Source organism: Zonotrichia leucophrys, chromosome 26 (assembly GCF_028769735.1).
Source record: "Zonotrichia leucophrys gambelii isolate GWCS_2022_RI chromosome 26, RI_Zleu_2.0, whole genome shotgun sequence".
Lineage (NCBI taxonomy): Eukaryota > Metazoa > Chordata > Aves > Passeriformes > Passerellidae > Zonotrichia > Zonotrichia leucophrys.
The window spans coordinates 4,327,650-4,351,082 of NC_088195.1; the positions used below are offsets into that span (position 1 = coordinate 4,327,650).

The 23,433-nt window shown below is 48.5% G+C and overlaps 1 protein-coding gene across 1 annotated transcript; it reads left to right on the top strand.

The window, feature by feature from the left end:
* Window positions 1-288: 288 nt before the first annotated feature.
* On the top strand, window positions 289-21,711 carry CR2 (complement C3d receptor 2). The gene is made up of 23 exons (XM_064732819.1): window positions 289-443; window positions 1,089-1,234; window positions 2,602-2,793; window positions 4,417-4,516; window positions 5,018-5,103; window positions 5,539-5,751; window positions 6,937-7,119; window positions 7,402-7,590; window positions 7,966-8,163; window positions 8,802-8,984; window positions 9,405-9,593; window positions 11,285-11,464; window positions 11,579-11,742; window positions 11,875-12,025; window positions 12,593-12,597; window positions 13,064-13,172; window positions 15,455-15,628; window positions 16,816-16,995; window positions 18,603-18,785; window positions 19,686-19,871; window positions 20,103-20,282; window positions 20,911-21,104; window positions 21,428-21,711. The coding sequence occupies exons 2-23, from the start codon at window positions 1,147-1,149 to the stop codon at window positions 21,578-21,580; spliced, it is 3,480 nt and encodes a 1,159-aa protein (XP_064588889.1). The 5' UTR covers window positions 289-443; window positions 1,089-1,146; the 3' UTR covers window positions 21,581-21,711.
* The last annotated feature ends 1,722 nt before the right edge of the window (window positions 21,712-23,433 follow it).

Below are 23,433 nucleotides of genomic sequence, written 5' to 3' on the forward strand. Positions count from 1 at the left end.
TTCCAGCAACACAAAACCTGAGGAGATGAACTCAGGATGGCCTTGCCCTGGGGTGAAGCAGCTCCCTTGACACCCCTCAGTGCGCCTGAGGTCCCAGTGGAGCAGCTCAGCAAGGATTATTTCAAAGACTTGGCACCTCCACACGTAAAAACCAAACAATTTCAACATCTGCTTGGGTTGCTTTCAGTTTTTTTGTAGGATTTTGCTGTGGGGGTGGAATAAACTCTTTCCTTCTTGCTCGGGAGGAGTTAATGATTTATGGGTCAGCGGGCCAGCTCTGATTTCTGCAGAATTGAAGTTTCTCTCTGTGGGGCCAGATCTGAGCGTGTGGGCACTATAAAACTCCTCCTTTGCCTGGGGAGACCTGGAGGAGAGCAGTCCCTGTTCCATCCTGTGAGTGCTGAACACGCCAGGGCTCTCCATCTCCTGCCTCCACTGCCCAGGTAAGGCAAATATCCAAGGGCTGCTCCTGGGAGCTCCTGAGCAGCTCCAGGCCAGGAAATTAAATCAGATTAAACCAAAAGGTGTGAGAAGGCCTGAAAGAAAGGCAGAGGAGTGAAGCAGGTATGGAGGTGTTGAGTTTGGGTTTAAGGCAGGGAGCACCTAGGTCAGGAAGTTAAATTAATCCAGGAGGGGTGATAAGGGCTGAAAGAAAGGCCCAGGAGTGAAGCAGGGAAATGTTGGGTTTAGGGCAGGGAGCACTCAGGTCAGGAAATTAAATCAGATTAAACCAAAAGTATGAGAAGGGCTGAAAGAAAGGCAGAGGAGTGAAGCAGGGAAATGTTGGGTTTAGGGCAGGGAGCATCCAGGTCAGAAAATTAAATCAGATTAATCCAGGAGGGGTGACAACGATTGAAAGAAAGGTGACTCCAGTAGGATTTCTCCTGACTAGGAATTTATTTCCTTCCAAAGAGATTTATTACTACAAATATAAAGTGTTTTACTCCTAAATTTCCAGAAAAGAAATTCAGCTCCTGTTCCTTCTGCTCCTCTCCTGTGACTGTAGGAACTGCTCAGGGGTGGAGAAATCAGACCTGTGCATGTAGCTGGGTAAAACACCCCCAAATACCCCTCTGCTCTCTTCACAGGTACTGGCCCAGGAGGGGAATGTGGTGACACCTGTGGGACCTCCAGGCAGGAATAACCATGCCAGCTTTGGAGCTGGGGAGGCAGAGGAGCTGTGCAGCCCTGCTTGGGTCCCTCCTCACTGCTGCTCTCATTGTCACTGTCCACAGTAAGTGCACGAGTCCACCAGGATGGAATGAGACTCCTGGAGGAAAACCTTTTTCTGGGTTTTACAAGTCATGAATCCTTCTCTTTTCCTCATTGCTTGTGCACTTCAAGGCCTCTGTAAATCTTTGTGATCAGCTCTTCCTTTGCCTTTTTTTTTCTCTTTCTGTGGGAAGCAGGTACAAAACTATGGTAGCTGAAAAAGTGCAATAATTTATACTAAGTTGGGAGAAGAAATGCTTCATCTGGGCTTTGTGTCCAGCCTTTGAATCTATGACATTATATTACATTATATTACATTATATTACATTATATTACATTATATTACATTATATTATATTATATTATATTACATTATATTACATTATATTACATTACATCATATCATAATATATCATATCATATTGTACTAAAACTGTACTAAAGAAAGAGAAAGGATACATCAGAAGGCTTCACAAGAATGATAATAAAAGCTCATGACTGACTCCTCAGAGTCCGACACAGCTGGCTGTGATTGGTCATTAATTAAAAACAATTCACATGGAACCAATCAAACATTCGCCCTGTGAAAACTGCCAATCACTTGTTTTTAAAATTTTAGGAGTTTAAGAGTTTAATAGTAATAAAATGGTTATAAAAATAGCAATATAATTAGAGTAATATAAATTTGGACAATTTGGATTAGGACAATATGAGACAATAAAAACAAAGAGTTATGGACAGTCCAGATACCTTTTTCTGGACAAAATAAGCCAAAGGACTCACATTAACAGAGGATTAACCCTTAAAAACAATAACCTGTTGCATATTCATACACCTCATGCATGATGCATAAATTCCATTCAAACACAGGATTCTGTCTGGTCAGTGTCAACTTCTTCCTCTGAATCCTGATGGCATCTTCAAGGCTGAGGAGACAGGAAGAAGTTCGTTTCTCCTGATAATGGGGCAATAAATTCCCTTTCTCTGAAAGATTTAGGTGTCCTGTGGCTGCTGTCTGGTCTGAGTACCTCATTCCTTTCTTAAAAAAATATCTCACATATATAGTTTCTATTTTAACATTATTTTATACCCTAAAACTATATTTAACACACTACTTAAAAAAAAAATTAATACAGCATAACTTTCTAACATAACACACATAATATTCATTTGAATATTTGCAAAAAGCCAATCATAAAATACGCACTTTTCACACACCTGATGGTAAACAATGTCCAAGCCACATTCCAAAGCAGCAAAACACAGGAGCAGCAATCAGATAATTACTGTTTTCATTTTTCTCTGAGGCTTCTCAGCTTCTCAGGAGAAGATCCTGGGCAAAGAGGATTTTCCAGAAGGTGCCGTGGTGACAGAGCTCTGTGTCCGCAGGTGTCTGTCCCCCTCCACCACGATCTCCATCAGCAGAGCCCAAGCGGCGGCTGGAGGGCATCGAGCACTTCCACTATGGCTACAGGGTTGAGTTTGTCTGCAGGCCAGGCTATGTGAGAAACACTCGCGTTTCAAACGTCCTCACCTGCGGAGTGAGCGGGGTGTGGCGTGGATCCAGTGACATCTGCATACGTGAGTGTGTCTGGGGGGGTCCCTGCCCTTGGGTCTGGTGGTTTTGGGGTCTCTGAATGCAGGAGGAAGGAATGAATCTGACCCCATGTTCTCAGAAGGCTGATTTATTATTTTATGATATTATATGGTATTAAAGAATGCTATACTAAAACTGTACTAAAAGTGTCAGAACCCACAAAATTCCTCTGGCTGCCCTGGAGGGCTCGAGGCCCTGCCCAGGGGGCTCAGAGACCCTGGCACAGAGCCCAAGACCCCTGTGCCTTTGATTTAGCCCCTGGAAAAACAATTACATACCTTTATATGAAGAATTACAAGCCACAAAAGTTTAAGTAGAGTAATAGTTACTTTGTCATGGGGTGAAAAATAGATTTTTTGGGGTTTTTAGAATGGGAGTTCAAGAGGCAAGATGGAGGAATCTGGGCATGTCCAACCTTTATCCTTCTTGTTCTTGGCCTCCAACTTCTGCTGTGATGGTGGCACTTTTAGATTGGTTGAGAGTAGAAGCTCACTGTCTAATATAGGTGATAGGTATTGGGAAGTTATTGTAAATATTGTACACGTAGTTTTTAGTATAAAAAGACAACACCACCTCTGAGGCGGGCAGTGCGCCTCAACCCAACCTGCCAGACAGATCTCAGCGCGTCAGAGAAAGAATTTTATAGATAAGAAACAATAAACAACCTTTGGAACGAGAACAGAAGAGTTCTGACTCTTCCTTCAACTGCCGGGCTGGGAAAAGAGGCTTGTTACATATATCAGAGTCACTCTGACCAGCAGAGATTCTGAGATAAGAGAATACTAAAAATAGAGAAAGGATACAGACAGAAGGCTGGAAAGAATGATAATGAAAACCTGTGACTCTCCCTTCAGAGAGTCTGACACAGCTTGACCATAATTGGCCAATAAGTCAAAACAATTCACATGCAACCAATGAAACAAGCACCTGTGGGTAAACAATGTCCAAACCATATTCCAAAGCAGCAAAACACAGGAGAAGCAAATCAGATAATTATTGTTTTCATTTTTCTCTGAGGCTTCTCAGCTTCCCAGGAGAAAAATCCTGAGCAAAGAGGATTTTCCAGAAAATATGACAGTGACACTTGGGTTGGTACAAGATCACCTCTAGGGTCCCTCCCAACCCCAACCATTCTGGGATTCTGTGGCTTTTGGTTTTGATTCCTTCTGTTGGAGCAGAACCCAAAGTGAGCCCTGGGGATGGTGGCAATGAGTGACCTGAAGGGAAGCACTGGGTTTGTTCCTCTGGGTTCTGGCAGGGGTGGCAGGAGCTGAAATCACCTCTGGTGCTGGCTGTGCTTCACTGCTGACTCAAAGGATGTCCTTCTGCTCAGGCATTTTGAGCCCCTGTGTCTAGAAAAGCATTGGAGCTGCAGAGGGAGGGTCCTTTAGCTGGGCAGAGATGGTGCCACGGGTCTCTGCAAACAAACCCCAGAGGCAGCAGCTCACGGGGCAGGTCTGGCCAGCACTGGGAGTCACAGAATAACCTTAGGTTGAAGGGGACATCTGGAAGTGTTTGCTCCGCCCCCTGGCTCAGAAATGGGCAACTCTTTGGCTTTCCTGCCAAGAAACTGAGCTGGGAGCTGACTGGAGCCCTGTTGTCCCCAGCCAGGGCGTGCAGCTACCCCGGGGAGCTGGCCAATGGCAGACTGGTCGTGCCTGAAGCATTCACCTTTGGTTCCAAAGTGACCTTCACCTGCAACGCTGGGTAAGCCACGAGCACCTGGGCCACAGGGCTTCTCCCTCTCCAGCCAGTTTTCCAAAGCTTTTTGCCCCCTTTGCAGTCAGAGCCTCCCCCATGTAGGTAATTGCAGACCCTGACTGAAATACCTTTTAAGCTTTAAGACTGACTGTGAGTGTCTCAATCTCCTTCTTTGAGGCAGTTCTTCCCAAACTCAGGTTCACCCTCCTGCCTCTTTTCAAACCATTCCCAATGTTTCAGGGTCCTTTTGAAGGAAAGAGGTGAATACTGAGCTCAGAGCTCTAAGTAGTTGATAAAGATTATGCATTTCCTTAGAAACGGGTAATTGTTTAAATTAAAAAAAATGTTTTTGTCAAAAGCCAGCGTGTCCTTGAGGAAGTGACACTTTCTGACTAATTTCTGATCTCTGGAATTCTGACAAAGGAGCCCAAATGTTGCTGGTGGTGATGTGGGTAACACATCAGGACTGAGTCTGTGGGATAATTCCCTCTCCCCTGTCTCACACAGGTACAGACTGATTGGAGACTCTGAGATTGAATGTGTGATCAGAAATGAGGCTCTTACCTGGGATAGAGATATTCCCACTTGTCAGGGTAAGCAGAGTTCCTTAATTATCAGTTCTTTAATTATCTGGGATGTGGCTGGGGCTGCATAAAGAGTCTGTTGTGTTGCTCTGCTGAGGATTTTGGTATCTCAGTGGCATCTGCAGTTTGGCATCTGCTCAGGATTTTGGCGTGGTGGAGCCTAGAAATACATTTTTAATCTGTGTTCCCCTTCCTGCAGAAATGTTCATTCACTCTCTGGGAGTGATGCAGCTGCATTTGAGTCCGGGATATCCCAAACCCCCTCAGTGCCCAGCCAGAGCTCAGGGCTGCTGCAGCTCCTCAAGACCTGCCTTTGATTTCTGACCCTTCTGCTACCTCCTGTTCCCACCTTTTTCTGGCCAGATCCTTGGTTTAAAACTTATTAAATTCTTTTTTTTTGCCTCTTCTTCTCATTCCCATGATGATCTTCCCCTTCTTCCACAGCGATTCCCTGTGAACCCCCTCCAGAAATAGAGAATGGGCAGCACAGTGGGATGGACAAGGACCATTTTCAGTATGGGGACTCTGTCACCTACCAGTGCCACAGGCCCAGGAGGGGAGAGAGACCTTTCTCCTTGGTGGGAGAGGCCTCCATTTTCTGCACAAGCAAGGACAACCTGAACGGTGTGTGGAGCAGCCCAGCTCCAGAATGCAAAGGTGAGCTGCTCCCACATCCCAGCACCAGCCCCTGCACTGCTGCCTGCTCCTGCTCTGCTGTTTCCTCCCTTGGAACTTCCTCTCCCCTCCATCCTGCTGGAATGGAATCACCTCCTGCAGATGGGACCCTCTGAGTGTGGCAGCTGTGACAGGAACTGGGGTCTCCCCTCACGGTCACGGTGTCAGCAGGGAGGTGGGAGTGGGATTTTACTGTGCTCACAGGGCAGGGGATCCCTCTCACCTGCTGTGAACCAGAACACCTGCAAAGAATTCCCAAACCTGCTCCCTGGGTTCTCATTATGCCTTGCCTTAAAAACCTCTGCTGTAACAGAGGGGGCAAGATGCTGGGGCAAGATGTACAAAACCACCACGTCACCGTGCTGCTGTTTTCAGCCCTTCTGAAAAAGGTGATGGGGTTTTTTCAAAACCCTCATATTCCATATATCTGTCTCAGTTTGGAAAGCCTGGTGTCTGCTAAGGAAGGCAGGAGCCTCCCCTGAAATGGAAAATGTAAACCCCTTCCCTCCAAACTGTTATAAATTTGAAATTAAGGGCCTCTCAGGCAAAAATTTGGGAGTAGGAATAACAGTTTTTTATTAGGGAAGAAAATAAAAGGATAAAATAAACAATGCAGGAAACCAAACCAACACTGCCAGAGTCAGAACCCAACCTGACACCCTGTGGGTCAGGCTGTTGGCAGCAGCCCCATTGGAATTGTGGCTCAGCCCTCCTGCAGTGTCAGGGCTGGCTCTGCTGGAGCAGGGATCCTGGAGAAAGGTGCAGTCTCTGCCTCTGAAGATCCAGGGGAAGAAGAGGCAGCTGCTGTTCCTCTGGGCAATCCAGTGCAGAAGCTGTGCTGGTGTTCCAGAATCTCCAGATTATATCTGGGTAGGAATGCTTGGCTCCTCCCTCTGGGCTCACATCTCCCAATGGGATGCTGCAGTTCTTATCAGCCATTCAGTGACATCCAATAGCTGTTATCAGCAGATGGCTCTCTGGAGGGAGAAAGAAAAACTTGTGGAAGAGATAAAGAAAAACTGCCTAATTAACAGAAGATAACTGCCACACCTCTAACAGATGGCAAATAGAATACACCCTGCCTTGCAATCTGGGACAATATCATAACCCTCACATCTCCCATCTGGAGCCTGACTGCTGCTTCCCTGTGTGCTTCCCCTGGCACAGTGGTGACCTGCAAGCAGCCAAGAGTGATGAATGGGAAGCTGCTGAGTGTGTCCCAGCCTGACTACAGCTTTGGGGACACGGTGGTGTTCGACTGCGACCTGCACTACAGCCTGAGCGGCAGCGAGGCCTCCACCTGCAGGGACAACGGCCTCTGGGAGCCCCCCGTGCCCCTCTGCCAGCGCAGTGAGTCTGCAGGGACAGTGCTGTACTGCACTAAATAGTTTATTTAGTTGTTGCTTTGCACTGGGTGATTGGAGATTTGCACTGAGTCGTCTTTATATTGCACTGAACGGTTTATATCACATGGTTTGTTCTTCCCCTCTCTTATCACATGTTTTTTCCCTCACATACCCCTCTCCCCAGTACCCGCTGGTGGTGGTCTCTCCCCTGTGGTTTTCACCCAGATTCCCTCCATGCCAGGCCCTGTGATGCAGCACTGTCCCTAAAGTGCTGTCTCACCCCCAGGCAGCTGTGATGACCCCCCAGATGTGAGGAATGCTGTGAAACCCAGGCTGGCTGGCAACCTGTTCCCTGTGGACACCGTGGTCACCTACGAGTGCCAGCAAGGCCACCAGTTCAGTCCAGGGCAAACCACCTGGAACATCAGCTGCCTGCAGGACTTCGTGTGGAGTGAAGCCCCACCTCCATGTGAAAGTGAGTGCCTGGGGCTTTTGTGACTGCCAGAGTGTGTGAAGAAGCTGCATGTGGGGTGGGGACAGCCTGGGGGACAGGGGGATGCTCCAGGGCCCTGCTTGGTCTTTGCTGACTCTGGAATTCCTTTGATTTATTCCCCAGCTGCAGAGTTTGCTTTGCTTTATTTGCCAGCTCCTTGAACCTCTGGCAAACACCCATTGTGCTCTTGAGGGTGCACCACCAACATTCCACACCCCAGGAAAGCCCAAGGATGCTTTTGAGGCAGATTTAATGTCATGAAGTGTCTTTCCATCCATCCTTGTCTTCACAACAAATTTCCTGTCACCCACTTGGCTTTGCTGTGGTTTCACCCTCTCTGATTTTGGCATTTCCCAGGAATTCCTTGCCCAGATCCACACATCCCAAACGGAAGGCCCTTGCACCCATGGCAAGTGAAAGAGGATTATGAGAGCGGGGACAGGCTGGAGGTGGCGTGCAGTGACGGATTTGCTTTCAAAGGCCGTGGCAGCAGCATCACCCTCCTCTGTGGCAGCGATGGTGAATGGGATCCAGCAGTGCCAGAGTGCATTCCAGGTGGGACAGAGTGGTGAAATGAGCATGGCAGAAACCATGGAGAATTTTCCCTCACTCCAGGTGGCTCCAGGTCTACTTCTCCTGGGTTAATGTGGAATATACAGGCAGCAAAATGGGCCCCGTGGAAAAAGGGCAGGGTTTTGGCAGGGCTGAGCTGGTGTCTGGAGGGTGGAAGTGTGGTGGGTTGGAAGCTTCTAGAGGCTTGGGAGGTTCCTGAGGAACCCAGGGAGACATTTACCCAGCTGGAAGGGGATGTGGTTGGTGTTTGGGGTTGCTTTGCTGACATGAGGCTGGGGAGCAGGGGATGTTCCCAAGGCATTTCCCCTGTCAGGAGAAAATGAGTAAATAACTGACACTGCTCCAACTCCTGACCCAGCACCACCCAATATGCCCAAAAAACTCAGGAAAACCTTGGCAGGAGGGAAAAACCTGCTCCACCTCCCAGGACAGGCAGATTAGAGCATGGAGAATTCTCTGTACTGACCCTTCAGGGTTACAGAGGCAGCCTGAGACCTGCACCTGGGGCATGGTCACTTTTCTACCATGGTTCAGATTGGTTGGTAGCTCTTCTCCATAGAAAACATGACCGGAGTTCTTTTTGGAAACACACAACATCCTTTCTTTCCCATTATTTCCAGAGCCACATTGCCCAAAGCCAGACATCCCTCATGGAAAGGAGGTTTATAAAGGCAGAAGTGACTATTCAGTGGGGACCCAGGTGAGGCTGGCCTGTGAGGAGGGCTTTGTCCTCAGGGGCTCTGAATCCATCACCTGTGGGGCTGATCAGAGCTGGGAGCCCGAGGTGCCCTTCTGTGACAAAGGTAAGTGTGACACGCAGGGGACAAGAGATCTCCTGCCACCAGTGGGAGATCTGCCTGCAGCTCCTGCTCCTGGGGACACCACCTGAGCCAGGTGTCCCCTCCCCAGAGCTGGAATTAGAATCATTAAGGTTGGAAAATACCTCCAACATCATCAGGTCCAGGCTTTGAGTGAATGCCCCAGTGCCACATCCACGTGTTTCTTGAACACTTCAGGAGTGGGGAGGCCACCACTGGGAATATCCTGATATTTCTGGGGTGCTGTAAGAGCCCTGAATCCAGGCAGCAGCTCCCTGTGAATTTGCCTCACACCAACCACAAAATGAACTTTGTGCTGATTTCACAGAAACGCTTTTGGCTCTCACCTGAAGGTGCTAACTGTGCTGCACGTGTCTTTCTTTCTCAATTCCCTTTTTTCCACAGCCTGTGGGCCCCCTCCCCAGATTGCCTTTGGGCAGCACTCTGGCAGAGGTGGCAGGGAGTTCTCTTATGGCTCCAAGGTGACCTACAGCTGTGCAGAGGGGCTGTCCCTGGTGGGGGATGAGTCCCTCTACTGCACCTCGGACGATGGCAAGAGCCTGGCGTGGAGTGGACCTGCCCCGGAGTGCAGGGGTGAGTGGTTTTGGTAGGGAAAGATTTTAAAATCATAGAAAATTCGGGGGGTTAGACAAAGTTAGGCTTAGTAGGCCCTGGGAAAATGTTAAAGGTAGGCTCTGGGAAATAATTAATGTGGAGGAGACACGAACAAGACTTTGTATTTGCTAGAATATGTTAGGCCTTGTATTTGCCAGAATATGTGAAACTGCGCCTGTGTAGTCAGTATATGATAAATGATAGAATTGTAAGATGTGATTGGATATAATTATTGTTTAAAGAATCATGAGAAACTATGTTAGAGGTTTGAGGGGGATCACGAGAAATCCATCCATGCTTGGATGAAATCAATGTATACAATAGAACAATGTAAGTTTGATAATTAATATATAAGTTATATAATGATAGACTATAAAATGCATATAATATAAAATATAAATACAAATTATAAAATATAAAATTATAAATAAAATAGAAATATAGTAATTATAAATATATAAATATGTAAACATATAGACATATAGATATATAAATATATAAATGTATTAAGGATATTGAATATATAAAATATATAAATATATAAATATAGAATATATATAAATATAAAAATATATAAATATATAAATTTATGAATATATAAATTTATAAATATATAAATATATAAATATAGAATATGTTCAGCTCGAAACCATGTTGGGTCAGATTTGGGTCTGTGCACCCCTGACACCCAGAGCTCTTCAATAAAAGCACCTGCATGCAATCATTCTGTGATTCTGTGTTCCTGAACGCTGACAGTTTGGGGTCACTGTGGGATCAGGGCATGGCAGTGCCAACACTCAGCACAATGGGGTTAAAGTGAGCAGGGCTGCCTGCAGATGCTGCTTCCTCTACAGGAGAGGGGATGATCCCTCTGGAAGTGACAGACTGTAAAAACTGAAATGAGAGATGCAGGACTCCAGGCAGCTCTCCAAAATGCAGTTTATTCCATCCAAGATGTCACAGCAGTCCAGGATTGTGGGTGACAGAGCTGTGCCCACAGCTGTCAGCTCCAGCTGCAGGCAGGCCTGGAGACCCCTAGTTTGGGTTACAATGCATTCTATACTTTTCTTTTGGTTACATTGCATTATATACTTTTCTTTGCTGAGCATTTTAATACAGTAGAACCAATCTATACCTTAACTTTTATCTATAGCCCACCATAACTACTGTAATTACCATATTCATGTTACTGTTCTCCAGTCACTCAAAGTCAGTACATTTACAGTTTAAGCTAGAAGTTGTTTTTCAGTTTTCTTGCAGTAGAAAATTCTGAGACCTTTTTTCTACTTGCAACTTTGCTGACTTTTTTGCCTGTGCTATCTTTCTGCTTGGTAAAAACATCTTGTTTGGGGTGGGCTTATCCTTTGCTCTAAGTCATAAAAACCCTTTCTAACTAACATACTTTTTGCTTTCCTTGGTTATCCAGTAAAGACTGGCTTTGCAATTATTTTCTTCTCTATCAAAACTTGCTTCCATCTCTATTCCTTCTTCATATCCTACATTCAAAACTGTTTCTGCTAAACACACATATCTGTGAGACTTTCTTGTCAAACTTTCATCCTTCCCAACGTCAGACCCTGGCTCTCCTCACCATCAGGGGTTGGGAGGAGCAGCCCTGCCCGGGTTCTGCTGTGCCCAGAGCCCAGTGCCAGCTCTGCTCTGTCCCACAGTGGTTCGGTGCCCCAAGCCCGTGGTGGAGAGGGGAAGGATGACCCCACAGATGTTCACCTTTCCCTATGGGCTGCTCCTGAATTTCTCCTGTGAGGAAGGCTTCAGGCTGCGTGGTGCTGCCCAGACTCAGTGCCAGGTTGATGGCACCTGGGATCCGCCCGTGCCCACCTGCCAGCCAGGTGAGTGCCAGCCCTGCCCTGCACGGCCCGGGGGCTGCTCTGCTGGGTCACAGGGAGAGTTTTCTCCTCCATCTCCTCCCATTATTGGGTTTTTTGTGTGTGTTTCCCCCTCAGTTCAGTGCCCCAGCCTCCCCAAGCAGGATGATGTGGTGATCAACTTCAACAAGATGTGGTATGAGGTGAATGAAACTGTGACCTTCTACTGTGATGGGCACTTAGTGGCACCCTCCAAAACCACCTGCTCAGCTGATGGCACCTGGACACCACCACCCACGTGTGTAAGTCCCACCAGCTGCCCCGTTTTTCCTGTTTCTTGCCCCATTTGTAGCTTTGGTCCAGCTTCGTGAGGGTGGTTGCTTTGTCACCCCGCACTGGAGTCTCACTCTGCCTTTGTTTTGGTTCTTTTTAAGAGGAAAAATGAGGTGTGTGAGAGGGTGCTTCAAAGCAAAGCAGCTTTTCAGTGTGGAATGCCTCTGTCAGAACTGAAAACCTGGCTGGAAGTCCAAAAGCTCTTCCTGGAGATCCAGAAACTTGAAAAGGAGCTAAGACTCACCACCTACGGCTGACTGGTGGCACTGGGATTGTAAGAACCATCCTCTGTGTGTTGGATCATGATGCTGACTGAGGATTTCTATGACTTTGAAGTAGCCAGGACAAAATCTAACAATTGGCCATGGATTTGGTCATGAGGAATCAATGACTTGTGAGTCAATGACTTGTGAGTCCATTTGTAGAGCTCACCAGGTTCAGTTTGTAGGTCACTTTATGCCTTTCAAAGCTTCACATTTAGATCTGTTTGCTACACTGGCAGTGCACAGTTAGGAAGGAACGGAGTGGAAAGTGAATTTTGGTGGTAGAAAGAGGCATGAACGTGGTGAGAGCCACTCACCTCTCCAGTCTATCCCAGTGCTGCCCAGTTCACACACACTGCACTCATTAGTGGGAACAACCCCTTCACTGCCTAATTACTTTTCTCATCACAAAGAAAACCTCAAAGCCTCTGTCCTAGCAAAGCAAAAATGTCAGGTATTCTTCCCAAGCAGGATGGAAGTGTGTGCCCCAAGGACAAATAACAGTGTACAGAAAGAAATGAATGGTTCTGATTTTATTTTTTTCTGCACCATCCAGGGAAGGTGAAGCACTGTGTGGGCCACGTGTCTTGTGATGGGATTAAAATAAACCTGAAATTGTAAAAACAGCTCTGTCTGGGTTTTAATAATCTCTAATACATATGAAGCACATATGAAGTACTACTCCTATCTCTAGTAAAGGGAAGTATTTCTGTAATAGGTATGAAGTACAGATAATATATAAAGTGTATATAACAAATAGGTTTATTTAAAGTGTATGCAAATAAACAGCTCAGTTAGGTGCTGTTCCATGAGTGCAGGGATTTGGGGGGTGTTTCCACAGCAGCCTGACCCCCCACCCCACCTGCCCAAACCTGCTCCAGACACGAGGCCAGGCTGCTGCAGAGCACTCTGAGCTGTGAACCCAGAGCAGCCTCCCCTGCCTTGCACATCCCAGGGCTGGGGGTGGTGTCAGTGGCATCTTTGGCCCGTCCCCAACTTCCCACTGCTGCTTCCCCTTCCCTGGCAGGCTCTCAGGGCAGAGGAGCTCTCCTTGCCAGGGCAGCTCCCACCCCTCACCATGCCAGGGCAGCTCCTGGCAGTGCTGGCTCTGCTGCTGCAGCCCATGGGGACTCAGGGTGAGTGTCCTGCCCATCCTTCTTGGGGTCTGGGCTTCTGGGGCTCTGCTTTCCTTCCACAGGGGTTTTGGGAGGAGCTGATAGAGCTTTGCAGTGCCTGAAGGGGCTCCAGGAAGGCTGGAGAGGGGCTTTGCACCAGCAATGGCCTGGCAGGGAAAGGGGAATGGGTTTAGGGTGAATAAGGGCAGGGTTGGATTGGGTGCTAGGAAGGAATTGTTCTCTGGGAGGGTGGGCAGGCCCTGGCACAGATGCCCAGAGCAGCTGTGGCTGCCCCTGGATCCCTGGCAGTGCCCAAGGCCAGGCTGGGACAGTGGGAGGTGTCTCTGCCCAGGATGGGGTTTAATGTCCCTTCCATCCCAACTTTATTGTCCCTTGCATTCCGAATTTTGTCCTTTCCACAATGTCCCCTCCCTGATTCCCTGACTGACTCTGTGAGGCCTCAGCCCTGGGGCAGCCCCCGGAGCTGGCCAAGGCAGCTGGGCCATGGGCAGGCATCACCCAGGCTGACCTCAGAGCTGCAGAAGTGCAAATCTGCTGAGTGCTGAATGTCCCTGGGAAGGGGAATAAGCAGAAGTTCCTGTCTGGAAGTTGGGGGTTCAGTTAAACCCAAACCTTTCCAGAAACTTCCCCAGGGTGCAAAGCCCTGCACCAGCACTGCCTGTGCACTCTGCTTTTATTGTTAATATTTATTGCTTTTACTTCCTAATGCTTCTCAGCCCATTTCCCAAAGCCAAACATTGCTAATGAGGTGCCAATAATTAATGTGGAGGAGACACAAACAAGATATTTTCCAAGATATTTTCCACGGTAATGGCACCAAATGGCAGCATGGGTGGCACTGCCCTGGCACGGTGCAGGTGTGGGATGCTGCAGCACCTGGAAGAGGACCAGGATGTTCTGACAAGTTTTTAACTCTATCTTGGTGACCTGCCAGCACTGCCAGGCATGAAGAAACCCCAGTTAGAGCTGTTGGAGTTTTGTTTTCTCTGTTATTTGTGATAAGCCCCCAAATATTTCTCATGGGAGGAATGGAAAGAGGAGTTTTTTGTAGGGACATCAGTCATGTGCAGGTGTGACAGAGGTTATGCAGTTGTTGTAGAACCTCTTTTTTTTTTGTCAGGCTGGAGGGAGCTGCTGCACCTGAGCCTGAGAAAGGGCTCTAAGGGAAGGCCAGGGAAGGTTTTGATTATGTAGAAAAGAAATCCTACAGGTTTGGGGTTCTGCTGATGGCTCAGGATATTCATTAACCCCCAAACCCCTGCTCCAGTCATTACACAGCTTTGTCTCTATGGATATTGACAGTTTGGTCAGATAAACTTCCCCAGGAATTGTTTTGGGGAGTTTTGAGAAGGCTGAGAGAAAGAACTAAAACAATCTTGCACCTGGTGTTTTGAACAGTTGTTTTCTCATAAGGTGTTTACCAAAGGGGATTTCCTTAATTAGCCAGTGGTGAATTTCTTTAATTAGCCAGTGGTGAAGGGGTGTTGATTAAATGACCAATCAGGTACACCTGTATCAGAACAGTGTATAAAAAGGAATGGGTTTCTAATAAAGAGATAATATATAATGTGTGTGTATATATATATATATATATAAATGAACCTATAAATAGGTTCATTTATAGTGTATGCAAATAAACAGCTCAGTTAGGTGCTGTTCCATGTGCTGTTCCATGAGTGCAGGGGTGTGGGGGGTGTTTCCACAGCAGCTGAAGAGTTATTGTTATTAGCCTGCTGAAGAGAGTTTGTGTCATCTTCCCTTCTGTTCCTGACCCAACAGTGCCACATCTCCTCTCCCCCACAGCCAGAGCTGCTTTGACATTTGGCCACTGTGGTGCCATTATGCAAGAATACCCCTAAAAACTGTGACCGTGTTCACAGGGGTCTTAGGGAAGAGATGAGGATCTGACTCCATGTTTCAGCAGGCTGATTTATTATTCTATCATATATATTAGATTAAAACTGTATAGAAGAATAGAAGAAAGGATTTCATCAGGAGGCTAGCTAAGAATAGAATTAGAAGGAATGATAACGAAGGCTTGTGGCTGAGACAGAGAGTCCGAGCCAGTTGGATTGTGATTGGCCATTAATTAGAAACAACCACACGAGACCAATCACAGATGCACCTGTCGCATTCCAGAGCAGCAGATAACCATTGTTTGCATTTTGTTCCTGAGGCCTTTCAGCTTCTCAGGAGGAAAAATCCTAAGGAAAGGATTTCTCATAAAACATGTCTGTGACAAAAAGCCTTTTTTTTTTTTTTTTTTTTTTTGTGCTCCACAGGGGCTCAATGTCCCATCCCTACCATCGCCCACGGGCAGCTGAGCTCTGCAGAGAACTTCACCTTCGGCAGCACAGCCACGCTGCAGTGTGACCCCGGCTTCGTGGGCACTGCCAGCACTGTACACTGCACGTCCATGGGCAGTTGGTACCCACGGGTGCTCTCTTGCATCCCAGGTGAGCTCATACCCTCTGCTGGCCTCTGGAATCGGCTGCTCCCGTTTCCCCAAAAGCACTTGGAGGGGGGGTTGGAGGGTGGGCATCACCAGGAGCGCTGCGGGCTGGCAGGATTCAAGCTGCACCAAGGGAAATTTAGGCTGGAGATCAGGAAAAGGTTTTTTACAGAAAGAGTGATAAAGTTCTGGAATGGCTGCCCAGGGAGGTGGTGGAGTCACCATCCCTGGGTGTGTTTAGCAAAGCCTGGATGTGGCACTGGGTGCCAGGGTTGAGTTGAGGTGCTGGGGCTGGGTTGGACTCAGTGATTTGAAGGTCTCTTCCAACCCAGTGATTCTGTGAATTCTGTGAATTCCCTCTGGGATCACTCTGAGGAGCATAGCAGGGCTGTCCTTCCTGCAAGGGACACCCACAAGGTACCAAAGCACACAAGAATAAAGATTCTCACTCAGTTCACATTCTCTGGTGAATTTTCCCCACTGGTTTTCCCATTCTCTTCACCCCACAGCCAAGCTCAGTGGTGCTGCTCTCCCTCACTTATTTTTAGGGTTTTCCACAAAGGAAAACCTCCCAGTGCTGAGGCTCCGTGCTGTCCCCTGCTCTGTGTCCCCAGGGCAGTGCTGAGGTTCTGTGCTGTCCCCTCCTGTCCCCACGGCAATGCTGAGGCTCTGTGCTGTCCCTGCTGTCCCCAGGACAATGCTGAGGCCCTGTGCTGTTCCCCTGCTCTGTCTGACCCCGGGACAGTGCTGGGGCTCTGTGCTGTCCCTGCTCTCTGTCCCCTGCTCTGTCCTGATGCTCTGTGCTGTCCCTGCTGTCCCCAGGGCAGTGATAAGTTTCTGTGCTGTCCCCAGGGCAGTGCTGAGTCTCTGTGCTGTCCCTGCTGTCCCCAGGGCAGTGATAAGTTTCTGTGCTGTCCCTGCTGTCCCCAGGGCAGTGATAAGTTTCTGTGCTGTCCCCAGGGCAGTGCTGAGGCTCTGTCCCTGCTGTCCCCAGGGCAGTGATAAGTTTCTGTGCTGTCCCCAGGGCAGTGCTGAGTCTCTGTGCTGTCCCTGCTGTCCCCTGGGCAGTGATGAGGCTCTGTCCCTGCTGTCCCCAGGGCAGTGATAAGTTTCTGTGCTGTCCCCAGGGCAGTGCTGAGGCTCTGTCCCTGCTGTCCCCAGGGCAGTGATAAGTTTCTGTGCTGTCCCCAGGGCAGTGTCGCCACCCTCCCTCTGTGGAGTTCGCCGATTCCCAGCCCCGGCGGGAGTTCCCTGTTGGCACCACGCTGTCCTACTCGTGCAGAACCGGCTTCTCCCCCATCCCCGGGGTGTCCCCAACCATCACCTGTCTCCAGAACTTCTCATGGTCCGCGGTGCCCCGGCTGTGCCAGAGTGAGTACAGCAGTGGTGTATCTGTCATATTTTCTGAAAAATCCCTTTGCCAGGATTTCTTCTCCTGGGAAGCTGAGAAGCTTCATCTTCTACGTGTTTTGCTCCTCTGGAATGTGATTTGGAGAATTATTTACCCAGCATGTGAATTGTTTTAACTTAATGACCAACCCCAGTCCAGCTGTGTTGGGCTCTCTGAGTCTGTCACGGGTTTTTATTATTCATTCTTTTCTGGCCTTCTGATGTCTCCTTTCTTTTTCTTTAGTGTAGTTTTAGTATATAATTTTCTGTTAATAAGAATAGAATAGAATAGAATAGAATAGAATAGAATAGAATAGAATAGAATAGAATAGAATAGAATAGAATAGAATAGAATATATTCAGAATAAAAAGATCGGTTTCTGCCAGCATGTTCTGCCATCATGCTCTGCCAGCACATCACCCATGGGGGGACACGGCTGTCACACCCCGTCCTGGCTTCCCGCAGCATCCTCGGCTCTCCCTGGCAGTAATTTCGCTGCTCAAAAGGTGGCGTGCCTGGATAGGAAAAGCTGCGGCTCTCCCTGGTTATTTAGAGGCTCCAACAAAAATTCAGAAATGCAGCCAGTGAGGAGCCATCCCCCCGCGCGATTTCCAGCTGATCACAGGCTCTCACATGGAGCCCCACATTTCTTTTCGCACAGAAAAGCGAGGCACAATTCTTCCCAAGAATATTCTTATCTCATTTGCTGTGCCTGTGTTTGTGCAAAAGTAGAATGCAACATGGAGATTATTTACCCAAAGTGATGGTGTTTTGTTCTCTTGGCCTGTCAGGGCCAGGTGTGTGTGTGTGTCAGGACTGTCGGGTGACAATCACGAGATTCTGTGCAGTGTGTGCAGGGTTGAGTGCTTGGCAGATTCAGTTCAGACGTAATGTAATATTGTGTCATATAATATAGAATAATATAGTATAATAATATACTATATAGCAATATATTATATTATTATATTTATTATTATAATTATATCATTAATATATTACTAACAATAACATATAATATTTAATAATATATAATATTAATATTATATCATTAATATATTAATTATATATTATAGAATATCGATACATTACTTATATTATTATATTTAATAATATATAATATATACTATTTAATAAGATATAATTATTATAATTGTGTTATTAATATATTTATTATAAGACTATTACAGTATTGTTGTAATATATTAATTTATTATATTATAATATATTATTTTATTATTATACTATACTTTATTATTGTCATACTATTATTGTTATGTTATACTATTATTATACTATTATATTTTATATTATACTATACTGTTATACTGTTATATTATTAATATAATATAGTAATTAATTCGCCTTCTGATATCAATAGACTCCTCCTTATCATTCTCTCCCCTCGTTGGGGTTGCCTGTGAATAAAATACTCACATCTTTCTGCCTTCCAAGAGCAGCTCTTGTTACCCTGTAATTGCCATCCCTGAGCCTGCCAGCTCTGCTCAGAGGTGCCTGGCAGCGCTGCCTGGCAGCTTGGCTGGCAATGGCTCGGTGCCAGCCTCTCCTCTCTGCTGCTGCTGTCCCCCAGAGGTGCAGTGTCCCCGCCCGGCCATCCCCCACGGGACAGAGAGCAGCCCCAGCAGAGCCGAGTACACCTTTGGGCAGCAGGTGGAGTTCCAGTGTGACCATGGCTTCAAGCTCCGGGGCGATGCCAGGGTGCAGTGCTCCTCTGATGGGATATGGAGACCCCCCGTGCCCCACTGTGACAGAGGTGAGTGGGGACAGGGCTGGGGATGCCATCCGTGGGGAGGTGTCACTGTCATATTTTCTGGAAAATCCCTTTGCCCAGGATTTTGTTCCTGGGACGCTGAGAAGCCTCAGAGAAGAAGGAAAACAATATTATCTGATTTGCTTCTCCTGTGTTTTGCTCCTTTGGAATGTGTTTGGAGATTGTTTACCCACAGGTGATCGTGTCATTGGTTTCATGTGAATTGTTTTGACTCTTTGGCCAATCAGTGCCAAGCTGTGTCAGGACTCTGGAAGGAGTCACAAGTTTTCATTATTATCTTTTAGCCTTCTCTAAGTATCCTTTCTGTATTCTTTAGTGTAGTTTAGTTTGGTATTCTTTAATATAATATAGTATCATGAAATAATAAATTAGCCTTCTGAGAACATGGAGTCAGATTCATCACCATGGAGCGCCCTGCAAATACAATTGGGAGGGACAGCAGGGAGAAAATTGTGTGAGAAGGTGCCCAAGGCACAGCAGTGAAGGGCTTTGGCATTTCCATCTTCTCCCAAAACTGTGATTGGTGAAATGTGATGGTTAATGGGATTTTCAGCCATTTCTAAAAGGATTCTTCAAGGGGTTTATGATGCTCACCATTCCCTGACCTTGCTTAGGAGCAGGATGGAAAAGAGAGAGGATGAGGAAGGGGAAGGGGCTGAAGGGGAGGGAACAGGTGCTGCAGTGCTGAGGGTGGGTTCCTCTGCTGGGTCAGCCTGGGAGCACTGGCACAGCCATGGCCAAAGCTGGCCAGGGGCAGGGAGAACTGCGAGGAGAGCAACACATGCCATGAACACAGAGAACCAGCCTCTGGTCTTACCTCCCTGCATTCTGCCTCCCTAACGGGATGAGGAAAACCTGACTTTTCCCTTTACTCTCACCCAGTCTGTGGTCCCCCTCCCAAAATCACCAACGGGCAGCACTCTGGCATGTTCACCTGGTTCACCTACGGCTCTGAAGTGAAGTACAGCTGTGCAGAGGGGCTGTCCCTCATCGGGCACAAATCCCTCTACTGCACCTCCGAGGATGGGGAGAACCTGACCTGGAGCGGGCCTGCCCCCGAGTGCAGGGGTGAGTGGTTTGGGGTCACTGTGGCATCAGGGCATGGCACCAGCCTGATGCCAGCACTCAGAACAAACCGGGCAGGGCTGCCTGCAGATGCTGCTTCCTCCACAGGAGGGGGGATGATCCCTCTGGAAGTGGCAGACCCTGGTTCTCCTCACCATCAGGGGTTGGGAGGAGCAGCCCTGCCCGGGTTCTGCTGTGCCCAGAGCCCAGTGCCAGCTCTGCTCTGTCCCACAGTGGTTCGGTGCCCCAAGCCCGTGGTGGAGAGGGGAAGGATGACCCCACAGATGTTCACCTTTCCCTATGGGCTGCTCCTGCACTTCTCCTGCGAGGAAGGCTTCAGGCTGCGTGGTGCTGCCCAGACTCAGTGCCAGGCTGATGGCACCTGGGACCCGCCCGTGCCCACCTGCCAGCCAGGTGAGTGAGCATTTTCTCCTCCACCTCCCATTCCTGGATTTTTAATGTGCATTTTCCTTTCAGTTCAGTGTCCCAAACCCCCACAGCAGGAGTATATAGTGATTCATCACTAACAAACCATGGTATGAGGTGAATGAAACTGTGACCTTCTCCTGCATTTAGGGGTGCTTCCAAAATCTCCTGCTCAGCTGTGGCCCCTGGGATAGAGCAGAGGGCTTGGGGTGCAGGATTGCCTGGCTCTGTCTGTCCTTGGGGCTTCCTGAGTCCTTCTCCTCTTTGCAGAAGAAACAGCCTTCCCAAAGCTGGTGTTTTCCAGGTAATAGTTGAGGTTTTATTGACAGCTGTGTGTAAAGGAGGTCTAAGACAGGTCAGGAGCTCACTGACTTTCCCTTCCCTTGTTGCCAAATGTCCACCCCCACCATGGGGATGCCTGGATTGAGACACTGCCAGAAACAGCAAATCCATGAGGAATTCACAGCCCCTCGCAGGGGCTGCTCTGACCTTCACTCTCTTCTTGAAAAGAAGTATTTTTGATTTCACAGCTCCACAATTTTAAGTTCCTCTGCACTTCCCAAACTCCTTTCTGACCTCTGGCTGAGCTGCCTTCTGCCCTGGGTTTTCCTTTCAGTCCTGTGTCCAGAACCACGAGTGCCCTTTGCAAAGGTGAAAAGCCCTTTGGGTGAGCAAACGTGGTACCAGACCAACGAGACTGTCACCTTGGAGTGCCTTCCTGGCTACCAGTTCCCAGACAATGGAATGATGGAAAATGCCTGGACAGCCAAGTGCTTGCCTGATGGCAGCTGGACACCACTGCCCAAGTGTGTGAGTACCACAAAATTACAGAATGGTTGGGTTGGGGGGAGCCTTAAAGATCATCCAGTTCCACCCCTGCCATGGTGGAACCTTCCCAAGTGCTCAGAGCCTCAGGTTGCTGAGCCTGGCTGAGTCTCTGGGTGGGTGCTGCCTGATTTCTAACATGAAAACTGCCTAAACTTCTCAAAAGTTTTTCATTTTTGGTCCTGAGGAGGATGCAGCCCTGGCTGGGACAGGGCAGCCTCGCTGCTGAGGAGTGGGTGGCTCCGGCTCTGCCTCTGCTGCAGCCCATCCTCACAGGCTTTTCTGGGCTTTGTTTTCCTGTTTAACAGATGAAAGAAGGTGATGCTGATGTGTGTCAAGAGGTTCATTACATTAAATCGACCTTTGAATGTGGTGTGCCTGTGGAAAAAGTGAAAAGTCTGCTGGAAATCCAGAAACTGTTCCTGGAGATTAAAAAATTACAGATGGAGCTAGAGAACTGAAAAGAAACTGGGCCCTTGTAATGCTCACCTTTCCTTTGGTGAACTCACGGTTTGTGCAGTCCCAGCATCTCTAAAAAGGTTCTGGGTGATTTTGTGGTTTATGTTTGCATGCCTGGAGCCAGAAAAATAATCAGCAGTGCACGAGAGGCTGCTTTGCTGTGCTGGATGCCAGAGCAGGGAGTGGGTTTTGCTCTAACCTACAAGCTTGATTTGCTCTTTAACTAATAAGTTGTTTCATGTTTCATATTAGGAAGAATTAAAAGAAATTAAATTTAGCTTTTTAAAATCACTGTCTTAACTGTGGTAAGCTGAGGTAAAAGAGAGTGAAATCCAGAAAAGCTGAGATGAGTCCAGAGGTGGCTCTGAAGGTTCTGCTGCTGCCATGGTTTGGGTACATTTGGGTTCATGGTTTCTGCTGCTGAGGTTTGGGTACATTTGCACCCTGCTGGAAGCAGTGCTGGCAATAAGTGTTAAACCTGCTTTCTGTCCATCCAGCTTCTGGTTTCTGTTTGTCTGGGTAAGGGCAGCTCACAAGAAGTGTATTGTAAAGGCTGCCTCACCTCATCCCTGGGTTCAAACAGGTTCCTGGCCATGCCAAATATCCGAGCTGGTGTCATCTTCCACATCCCAGCTTTTGGTGGGCGAATGCTAACAATAATTATTGGTCAGTGCTCACTGCCAGCCTCAGCACAAAATAAGAGCAAACCAATACAAATAACACCTGCCTGGATCCCAGCTGGCTGCTCTGGGGCTGGGCTGGGGATGCCACAGATCCAGCCCTGGCTGGTGCCTTCCTGCAGGGGAACCCTGGGCCATCCAAGCACCCTCCTGGAGCAGGGAAGGGACCACAGAAGGGGTTCCTCACCTGAGGAGATGTTCTCCTGACACATGTGACTGCGGGGCCCCTCCTGCCATGACCCACTCCAGGCCCTCCAGCAGCTCCAGCAGCTTCCCAATGGGATCCAGGGTGATGCAGGATCCCAGGACTGCCGGACACCTCGGACACCTCGGAGTGTCTGCCCAGGGACATCTGCTCCAGGCCGCCCGAGCCCTAAATACCCTCCTTTATATCTGAAACACAGCCCCGGGCTAGCATCCCTGTTCCTCCTGCTGGCTGGCACCATCCCTGTCCCCAGGGACAAACCCTCTGTGCTGGCACTGTCCCTGTCCAGGGGAAAAACCTGCTGTGCTGGCAGTGTCCCTGTACAGGGGACAACACCACTGGGCTGGCAGTGTCCCTTTACCCAAGGATAACCCCACTGTGCTGGCAGTGTCCCTGTTCAGGGGACAAAGCCGGTGTGCTGGCACCGTCCCTGTCCCAGGGGACAAACTCGCTGCACTAGCATTGTCCCTATCCCAGGGGACAAACCTATTGTGCTGGCACCATCCCTGTCCCAAGGCACAACCCTGCTGGGCTGGCACTGTCCCTGTCCCCAGGGACAACCCCACTGGGCTGGCACTGTCCCTGCCCAGGGGACAACCCCACTGTGCTGGCACCATCCCTGAGGACAACCCTGCTGGGCTGGCACCCTCCGTGTCCCCAGGGACATCCCTGTCCCCAGACCTGGACGTGGCTCAGGTTGGCCGCTGCCTTTGGGCACCTCTGCGGACAAGGAGCCAGGGCTGTCCCCTCGCTGTCCCCAAAGTACGGCTCATGAGGACGTGTCCTCTCGCTCGGGGTTCCTGCAGCTCTCCCTGCACCCCAAACTCCTGTCCCCAGCCCGTCCCCAGTCTCCTGCCCCATCCCCACGGCTCGGGGGCAGCGCGCTGGCTGGGGCACGAAGGGGTTAAAGAGCCCGGGGCTGGCCTGCGGGGAAGGAGCAGCCTCCCCTCCCTCGCTGTGCACATCTGGA